The sequence below is a fragment of the Stegastes partitus genome, unplaced genomic scaffold, assembly GCF_000690725.1.
Source record: "Stegastes partitus isolate 25-593 unplaced genomic scaffold, Stegastes_partitus-1.0.2 Scaffold2423, whole genome shotgun sequence".
NCBI classification, from domain to species: domain Eukaryota; kingdom Metazoa; phylum Chordata; class Actinopteri; family Pomacentridae; genus Stegastes; species Stegastes partitus.
In genome coordinates this window covers 2,192-12,278 of record NW_007580154.1, presented here as the reverse complement: position 1 = coordinate 12,278, position 10,087 = coordinate 2,192, and the positions used below count along the sequence as shown (strand labels likewise).

The following is a 10,087-nucleotide window of genomic DNA, read 5'->3' as shown; positions in this document are numbered from 1 at the left end:
AAATAAATAAATAAAACTCTTGCATATCCTTGATGTATTTAATCTGCCAAGGTCTCGAAGCTAATCGCTTTGCTAGTCAGTTTGTTCAGCAAATGGAACACCCTTGAAATGTTGTAAATCCACTTGTTGGGCGTGAAGAATAATATCTTAGATACTATTAATTTTTAAGGCAAAGCTACAGTCCAGTTAAAACCTCTGCATGATGTATTAACGCTGGCTGAAGGCAGTGAATTATGTGCTGGACAACTTTTCCAACTGCATGAGCAATAACGGTGCTGGAACATGATTTAGTTCCAGTCAAACGCACACTTTTCATTCACTCGCGTTGCATTTACATCCCAGGTGTTCGTCTCAAGTGGCTTTATCTGGGGCCATACATGCACTAACCCCCACTGCTTGGCTGGTTAGACCGACTGCAAGACATTAGACCACAGTGGAACTGGAGCTGATTGATGTCTGCTTTAATGTTTACTCTGACTGCACTAGTGTGATACTGGACTACTAAAGGCAGGTGAGGTACAACCTGCGATTAAGGAAAACATTAATCACCCCAAATCTTGAATTCCTCCACTGAAAAGATATTTCTACTTCCTCCCTGCTACGCCCCCATACTGGGTGCAATAGATCCAAGAAAGGCCTGCATACTATATAAAGACAACACATGACAAAGACCAAGCTCATGCAAGAACAAGTGTCTTCAGTTTTAAGAGCTGAGCAGTGGCACTAAACATAGACTGCTTCTGTATATATATGATCAACCCTTATATTCGACTTCTTTTCTGTAGAATTGCTCTCAAAGATGTTCATCGTAGAGGCAGCGCATGTCAAATGAAACAGCTTCCTCTTCCCAACAATGCCAGTTATCAATTAAAGTGTGATCGCAGTGGTGATCTTAGATCCTGGGGGAGTCTCGGGCAAAGGAACCAGTGGGGGTCCCTTGTTTGGGGGTAACTTCATGGAGTCTTGTTTGCCCTCTTTGCAAGTCGGCTACTGCATGTAAACGCCTCAGTGAATGAAATGCCATTTATTTTTCTTTGTGGGTGTTAAGTGCCTGGTCTGGGGGTGCAGAGACACAACATAAAGGACGAGCAGAGGAGAGCCAGGTATAAAAGTAGGCAATTTATTACCACCAACATTTCCTATTTTTACACAACTTTAAACAAAAAAGACATTTACAAAAAAAAAAGAGAGAGAACAATAGAAGCCTGGCTTCAGGGTGGACTAATGCCAACACAACAAGCAAAACAAACTATCTCATGATCCCAAAACTGAACTGTTAGGTGACAGTCTTGAGTTTTTTTTTCTCCTTACTTTTAAGCCACAGAATGCTTTTCACACTTTCCAGCACAACATGAAAATCTGCCTAAAGAGATGTGAAACTGGCACCAGGCTGACGAGTGGCTGCCGTTCTGTGTGTTGTCGTTGGTGATGCAAACAGCAGCTTCATTTGAATGCCTGAGTCTGGCCTCCCGTAGAAAAACAAACCCACAAATCACTTGTGCAAGCAGCTTATTATGACCCACAGTTACTTATGTGTTCGTGAGCTGGTCAGACTTCTAAACTACGAGAGAGGGAAAGTGTGGCTGCGACATTCATCACCTGCAGCATGCTGTGGGAAAGACGAACGCAGGAAGACACACAGAAAGCAAACACTGTGATCTATACGGCAGCATCTTGTATTGTTTTACGTAATTAATAATCCACTGTCACCTTTATCTGCAATTATATATTAAACTAATCCAAACAGCCCTAACTCAGCCTCACTGGCGTCCTGAGCTGGTTTTATGTGCTGGAGCAGACACAGAATCCTCACGGCGCTCTGACTTTGAATCTAAATTGTGCGCTGAAGGCCGGCGCTCCTTCACACCCTGCAGCTCACGACCTGTGTCTTAACAGATGAAGAATCACTCCATTTACTCTCTAAGACTGTCCGTTCAGCCACTTTAAGAGAAATCAATGTACTTCAGCCCCGCGGAGAGCAACGCTCCGCAGCCTCTGCCGATCTGACCTACAAATGACTACTCTGTTACCCCCAAAGGCTCGTCTGTGTTTAGATATGTGCTGTGTGTGTGTGTGTGTGTGTGTGTGTGTGTGTGTGTGTGTGTGTGTGTGTGTGTGTGTGTATGTGTGTGTGTGTGTGTGTGTGTGGGTGTGTAGGTGTGTGTGTGTGTGTGTGTGTGTGTGTGTGTGTGTGTGTGTGACAGGAATACAAAGAGACACAGATAGTGAGGTATTTTAAGGACAATACTTGATGTGGTGCAGCAGGTTTGTGACAGAAAATTAAGCAAAGGTCAAAATACGAACAAGAAGTTTTCACAAGTCTTGTTTCAGTTTTGATCGGCTGCACTTGAACGTATCATCAGAGCAGCTTCAGGTTGCTTGGCAGGTAGAAGGTTAACCCTCTGAACTGAAAGACATGTTGTCTTGGAAAATAATTGAAAAAATGACACCATTTATCAGATCTGGAGACAACAGAAAGAATCAGTCAGCTTTTCAGCTTTCTGAGGGTCATTGACCTTGGATGTGCTTCTACAGGGCTCATCTGAGCAAAAAGTTTAATTTCATGCTAAGCTTAAAATTTGGTTAAAAACACTTTATTTTTCACGTCTCATTTAAAGATTTGCTAAAAACCATTTGCAAAAGCAGATTCTTTAAAAACGAACCCCACTGTGGCAGGAGGAGCACTAACGACTCACATAACGAGGGGGAGGAGCAACAAACCGCAATTAAAACTCAGGTGTTAACGGCTCCTTCAGGATATCAGTATGTGGAACTCCCAACTAGTCAGTCAGAGCTGATGAAGCCTCTTGGATGAGAGGTGGAACGTCTTCAAGGAACTCAAGCAGTTGCTACGATTAATCCACGAGAATAGTGACTCAGTTGTGATGAATAGTCATGTGACAGAATGTCGGGACTATTTAGCGTTAGCTGCTTGGGATTCAGAGGGTTAACTGGCTGCAAGCTACCTGGCACCAAACTGTTATGTAGTGATAGATGATGACATCAGCTGATGAAGTCTTGAAGGTAAAATATCTGCAGCAGCCCAAATGAAACACTGGTAGTGAGATGAATGCAGCTTTGTTTGAAGATATCACATCATCTCTTGCTTGACGTTTTAGTTGTTTTCTTATGTTGCTCAGTACGTTTTTCTTCCTTGTTTATGTTGGTCACAGCCTCCAGCTTTTATATCAGTGCCGGCTTTTACATGGAACATGAGGGTATCCCGTCAGCTGATGATGGTAGCAGCAGGCTTTGTTCATAAACATGGCAAATCTTTGTCTTTATCAGGGAATCTCACCTCTAGGCCAGGACACAAAACCTTTTTTTTGCACTGCCTTTGAGTGAACTTCAAATTCCTCATGGACCATCTTCCCCTCATATACCACCGCTCTTCTTCACTTTTCGTTTCTTCTGCTCATCTGAGGGTCAGGTTGCGATGGCAGCAAGCTAAGGATGGTATTCAAGACGTCTCCAGCAACATCCTCAAGGGTGATCCCAAGGCGTTCCCAGGCCAGATAAAATATATAATCCTGCATCAAATCTTTGGTCTACTTTTGGGTCTCCTCTCAGTTGGGAAAACTTCCAAAGTAAGGTGTCTTGGAGGCATCGTCATCAGACGCCCGAACCCTCTCAGCTGGCTCCTTTTGACAAGACTCTACTCTGAGGTCCCTCCAGAAGTCTGAGATCTCCAAGGCTTACCCCAGCAACCCTACGGAGGAAACTCATTCCAACTGCTGGTATCTCAAGTCTCATTCTTTCAGTTACTGCCCTCATGACTGTTGGTGAGGGTTGGAGAAAAGACCGACTGACAAATCGAGAGCTTTTCCAGCTCAGCTTCTGTTCCACGCTATGGTCTGTTCCTACACCAGCATTTATGCTGACGCTGCACCGGTCCATCCGTCCATCTCACTCTACATTTTAGTGTCACTCATAAGCACGATCCCGAGATGCTTTAATTCCTTTGCTTGACCCAGAGGGAGCGACCCACTGGTGTCCACATGGCCTCAGACTTCAGCTTCATCTTCTCCTCATGTTTGTCACGTTTCAGTTTCATCTGAAAAAGTTTTCACTCCTGTCATTTACATCTTAATGTTCTGATGCTGCTCTTTTCTTCTGTTGTTAGCATTTTCCAGGCATTATGTAAAGCACTGTGGATTGCCTTTGTGTATGAAATGTGCTTCACAAATATATTTGCTTTGCCAATATTTAAAAAGAGATTACGTCTGGGGTGGGGGGGGTGGCTGCATTAAAACCAAACCGGGTGTTAAATTGTCCCTTAATTGCATTCGATTTACACAAAGCATAATTCAGCAGTTACAATGGTATTCTGCAAACAACATTTCAAAAACTGTTTCTTAAAGACAGGCACAACTTATTCCACTCAGTGAAATCCTCCCACGCCGCTCTGCCCTGCAAACAACAAGCATTTTAACTGTGTTGACAGCGAGACAGACTGTCGTAACCAAAGTTATCCACTGACACTCTCTCCTCTCTCTTTGTCTCCCCCCCACAGGAATCAGCTCTACAGCCTTCCAGGAAAGACTCCTCAGTTTTCAATCCTGCGGTTCTCGCAGGAAGCCGTCCTGCACTGCAACGTCACCAGCAAGGCAGCAAAGTACAACTCGGCGAACAAAGAAGTGCTTTGCCTCAGCAACATGAACCAGTCTCTGTCGCTCATCCTCAGGGCCATCCGGTCAGCCGAGAGGCTGGTGTTCTTCGGCTTGGACTTGTTTGAGAATTACCCGAGTGACACAAAATGATCTCGGCCGACAGAGGATGCAGTGCGCTCAAAAGCTGATCAGGTCAATGAAGTTTAACACATGGGAAATATTAAAACACAATCGACCCTCCGATCAACCTTATCTAATCTTGGAAAAGTTGAGATTCCAAAAGAAATCCACTCACTAGACGAGTGTTAACACTGCACAAGAGACACTTCAACTCCCACAAAGTGTCATTTATTGGGGGAATTCATAATGATTGGCTCATTATGCATTTCCCCAATAACGATTATCGAATATGCACTCCAAATATCAAGCTGAGAAACTTTTTTTTTGAATGATTTTCATATCTAGAGTTGTGAGAAAAAAAATCTGCTGATTGATGAATGTACTGAAACTTGTTGCACACGAGCTCTTAGATATGCAAAAACTATTGACACCATAGGGTCACTTAAATTGCACTAAACTCTCTTTTGATGAAAGCTGAACAGGATTAAAAGCAAACGGTGATTTTAAGATTATTTTTAATGATTTAATTAGATCTGTCTTCGCCAGACAATTACCGGGTTGCCTGGAAAGCTTTTATCCGGCCGTCTGCGAGCGAATCAGCGCAGGAGGTCGGAAAGCTCCTCAGAAAATCACTTCAGAACATTTTCACCTGATGCAGGAGAATTAGATCTGGTTTTAGCAGTAATGAAAATGAACCATTATTTGAGTTGTGTCTGTCTGTAGAGGTGTAGCCGTGGTGGAGAAAGAGTGACACGTGTTTAGACTTGAAGACGTTTGATGCTGGTTTGTTCCTGTGACGGTGGCTGTTTGTGCCCACGAAAACAAATCGTCATTCCCATGACTGTGGCCATTTAATGTTGACTGAGCACCACACACACTGCAGAGAAGTGGAGGAAACAACATGTAGGATGGCACGGTGGTGGTCACCTCCAGGTTAGAACCAGCCGACTGTCTGTGTGGACTTTGCATGTTCTGTCTCCAGCTTCCGTCCAAAGCACAGTAGGTCATCTGGCACTTCTGAACTGACTGTAGGTGTCAGTGTCGGCGTGCGTGGTTGTTGTGCTAGCCTTGTGATGGACACGTCATCCTGCCCATTGTCAGCTGGAATGGGCTCCGGACCTCCAGGGCTTTCTAAATTAGATTCTCCATTTAGTTCAGTTGGACTAAGTTCTAGCTGTCAAACCAAACAGCTAGCTTGGTTAGCAAGGCGCCACGGTAACAGTCCCACATGGTGAAAGTCCATTTTATATGTTTTATCCCAGTAGTTTTATTTACTTGCCAGTGCTGCTTCTGCTAACGCTTACAGGTCTCAGACCCAAGACTCAAGAGTCTCCACACACTCCCACCATCATTATTTTATTAGTATTACTTTGTCAGTCACTAAAAAAAGCAGACAGAGTTCTTCCTGAAGGTGGCGTAGACAGCAGCAGCCTGTTAAGGTCATAACTAAAACAGCTGAGCAACAGCTGACATGGATGTAAACGAGTGTGAGACCAGGTCGCTCTGTCACGTCCAGCTTTCCTTTAAGTGTGTCGGTTTGTCTGACAGCAGTTTAATATAAAGTCAATAGATCAGCAGACATGTAGTTGTGAAATGACTGTGAAGTGACTGCTGGTGACCATGTGGTCTTCATTCAGCTGTATTACAGTACTCTATAGGTGAGCACAGAGAGCAGGAGGGAAGCAAACAGCTGAGCTCAGGTTGCACTGAAGCACAATAAAAACACAGTACAGTAAAACGCAAATATTTACTTCAATGGTTTTTGAAGTTTCTACAGAGAAACTGAAGAAACTTCATGTTGTCTTGTAAAACTGGGAGGTCATCTAGATGAATGGCAGTAATACACATTTTCATTTTTTCACAGTTTTTAAGACATATAAGTACACAATAAAAATGGATTTTCACCATGTGGGACATTAACGAGGTGTTTCAAAAAAGGTCCAGGACTGGTGTCACTGAAGATCTATTTCAAACCCAAACTACAAACTACCAGTTTTCCCCTTCAGACCATCAACCAGCTCGTCTACAGAGATCCTGCAGCGTTTGCTTCGTTCAGAGAAGAGGCAGAGTTGTGTCAGGACCAGTGGAGGCTGCTTCACCATGACAACCTGCTCACAGCATCCTGAGCATCCCACAGCTCCTGGCTGAGAAGAACATCTCCATGTTGGAGCAACCTCCCTACTCACCCCACCTGGCTCCGTGGGGTTGGTTCCTCTTCCCCAAGCTCAAGGGGGTCATCAAGGAGACCCGTTTAGAAGACGTGGACGACATCAAGATGGCTGTGAGGACGGAGCTGAGAGGATCCTGAAGAATCCTTCCAGGAGTGAAGAGAAGGCTGGAGGAGGGTGGTAGACTCCAGGAGGGTTACTGGTAGTTTGTAGTTTGCATTTGATCTTTTGTGACACCAGTCCTGGAACGTTCCTGACACACCTCGTAAGCGGTGAGTCTTTCTCTTTTAATGTCTCTGATGTTTGACTTTAGGTGATGAGTGCAAATTTAGTGTCAGAACGGCCAACATTATGGGAAAGACACTGACATTTTATTGGGATGATGACATAATTAGCACCTTCCAGCTGTAAAATTCTAACACCCAGTGAACCACAAGGGCCTTGTTCAGCAAAAAGCCATTCTAGTATCAGCCTACTGAGCGTCAGACTTTACAGGAGCTGTCCTACAACCACCATAAGCCATGGCACCGTCCTCTACGGCTCGTCACTTCTGAGAAAGAGCAATAAGTCGCATTTTGAACAGCAGATATTCAAGGAAACCACTTGAAGCAATAAAAACTAAACTGTTCTAGTTGTGTGTTTATACATAGATGGCTCTAATGAAGACGTCCTGGCAGCACAGACATAGAAGCTGGGTTCAGGACTCGGCTAGCGGCGCCTCGAGCTTGGCCTGGAGCCCCAAAGCAACACCCAGAATAAGTGACAGTGTTGGCAGGTGGGAAGCAGGCGGGGAGCGTGTCCTTGCTGCTCACACTCGCTTGTCCTGCTGGTAGAACAGGTCCAGCTCCTCATTGTCGGGTGAAAAGAATCAGTAGGCGGCTCCAGGAGGGACGGTGGTCCAGAGTAATGAGGGAGGCAAAGAGGGGGAAATGCAGAAGCAGAAGAAGGGCACTGAAAAGACAAATCTGTCTCAGTGTGAGAATCATCCAGTGCTTACAAACAGCGTTCAGAACAGTCCCGCAGACTAAAAGCTCAAATGCTTGAGCACACAAGTGAAGTTTAGCAGCAGAATGAACTTCCCCACACAGCAGCGCCAGCTGGAAGCATTACACATTTACAACCATTATGCTCTGTTTGACAATTTCTATCTCCATTTGTCACTCTCTGCCGTTCTCTCAGCGTCGGCGCTATACACTGCAAACTCTTAATGTTTTAAGTGGCAGCAGTCAGCGTTATCTCTCTGCCTCCTCTTTATTCTTCACACATTCTCTCCCTAATTACGTCTCCATCCAGCGAGTCCTCTCATTGTGCGGCAGTTAGCTCTGCTCATGAAAAGAGATACTGGAGTCGAAGGCTGATTTGCCGGCTTTAACACCCGCACAGGCTTCAGTGGAGACCTGAGCGATGAATGCCTTTTTTTGTTCCTGTTTAACAGCTAATTAATATTGTGAAACCGTACACAAAAAAACAAGATTACTGCGAGGGATGCAATAGTTGGTTTATGGTTTTCGAGCTGGAACCAAACTGCTCGGAGATCAGCAGCTCTTTAAAAAACAGGGGAACCATGAGATTCAGTTTGTTTTGTAGTTAGGCATGATGTTTGCTAGAGTAGCTTTTGTGAGAAAAACAACGAGTAAAGCACTATTTTATACTATGAAAGAAAAAAACAGTTTCCTACCTTAACTTATTTGTACTAGTTTGAATGTGATAGAGTTTTTTAAGGTGGCGGGAGGGCGGCGGGGGGCTTTTGCAGCTTGTAGTTTCTTATTAAAGCACAGATTTGTAGAGATGACACTCTTTTAAAATGTCCTGAGGTATGATTAGGTAGTGTGTGTGTGTCGTGTTTCCACGGTCATGATGATGCATTCGAATCATTTTTAGCGTTAAACGAATGTTTCTGTTTTGTTTTTTTTTTCAAATAATCGCAGCTCAATTTTTAGCAAAGATTTGATACGCGAAATTTTGTAAGCGAAGCCGATAATTTGTACGTAATCGTCCAGTTTGTACATAAACAGACTTGCAATACTGATTTTGAAAAGAAAAATTTTCAGGGATAAGAAACACAAACGTCCGATGCTTTAAATCATGTGCCTTTTAGTAGTAAAACAACATAAATGAAATTAAAAAATGCTTTAATTTATTTAGTATAATGTCAAATGATGTACCAAAAAATGAAACAGGAAGCAGGTGGAATCTGATCAGTCACCCACCGCTGGGTTGGTAATACATCTGGTTTTCATTTCTTCTAGTAGCATTAAGGAGCATTCACACTGCATGCAGGGCGAGTTTAGGGCTGCTGCAATCGCGTTTAAATTCAATATTTCACTTAGTAGGAAATAAAAGATAACCAGCTCTAGTTCATGCATTAAATAAAATGTCAGACTGCAACAAGAGCCGAACTCTTCCAACTGCATGAGAAGCACAATGTAGAAATGAGTTCAGACTGATGCACCTTTTGAAAAGTAGCTGCTGTCTTAACGAGACGCTCTGCTGAACGAGCCTGCTTACCTGACCAGGTATAAAGACTAAATGATTCAATCAGTTCAGAAAAATGTTGGCTGGATGTTTTAGAGTAGTGTGCATGCTTAGCATTAGATAAAGACCAGACAGACTACGGTTACAGTGAGCATGGTTCCGCTTCAGGTGAACAAGTAGAAGGAATTTTGAATGTTTAATATTTTCACCATTTAAAAGAACAGTTGCATCGCTGGTTGGTTGGTCTTTGTACACTTTGTAAATCCACTGTACAGCCTGTTGTGTTTTCTTTCACTGTGAGACGGATCGGCGGCGTCACTGTGACACAGACGTCACACTGGAGGCATCGTTCAGCCACGTAGGACTGAGTCTATATGACACAGACGTGTGCAGCAACACGTATGTTAGGAACAGAGCTGCATCTGTTAATAACAGTGGTTGATCTGTGGATTATTTTTTCAATCAGTCAGTTCGTTGTTTTGCCTATAAAATGTCAGAAAATGGTAAAAAATGACAAATGATTTAGAGATCATTGGTTTATTGTCACTGAGAAGCAAATAAAAAGGAAATTATCCGCATTTAAGAAGACGCATTTAGACATTTAGACTTTTTCCTTAAAAATTCGATTGATTAACCCTCTGAACCCCAAACAGTTTCTCCTGTCACATTTTGACTCACTATGGGCTCATTAATCTCTGCAGTATTAATCACTGC

General features: G+C 43.5%; 1 protein-coding gene across 1 annotated transcript in view; it reads left to right on the top strand.

The window, feature by feature from the left end:
- The window catches only part of LOC103374978 (inactive N-acetylated-alpha-linked acidic dipeptidase-like protein 2), a 33,524-nt gene extending 28,680 nt beyond the window's left edge, over window positions 1-4,844 (top strand). The window contains exon 3 of the mRNA XM_008305153.1: window positions 4,514-4,844. Coding sequence (XP_008303375.1) covers window positions 4,514-4,760 — 247 coding nt within the window. The 3' untranslated portion in view covers window positions 4,761-4,844. The remainder of the gene's footprint in view (window positions 1-4,513) is intronic.
- Window positions 4,845-10,087: the final 5,243 nt, after the last annotated feature.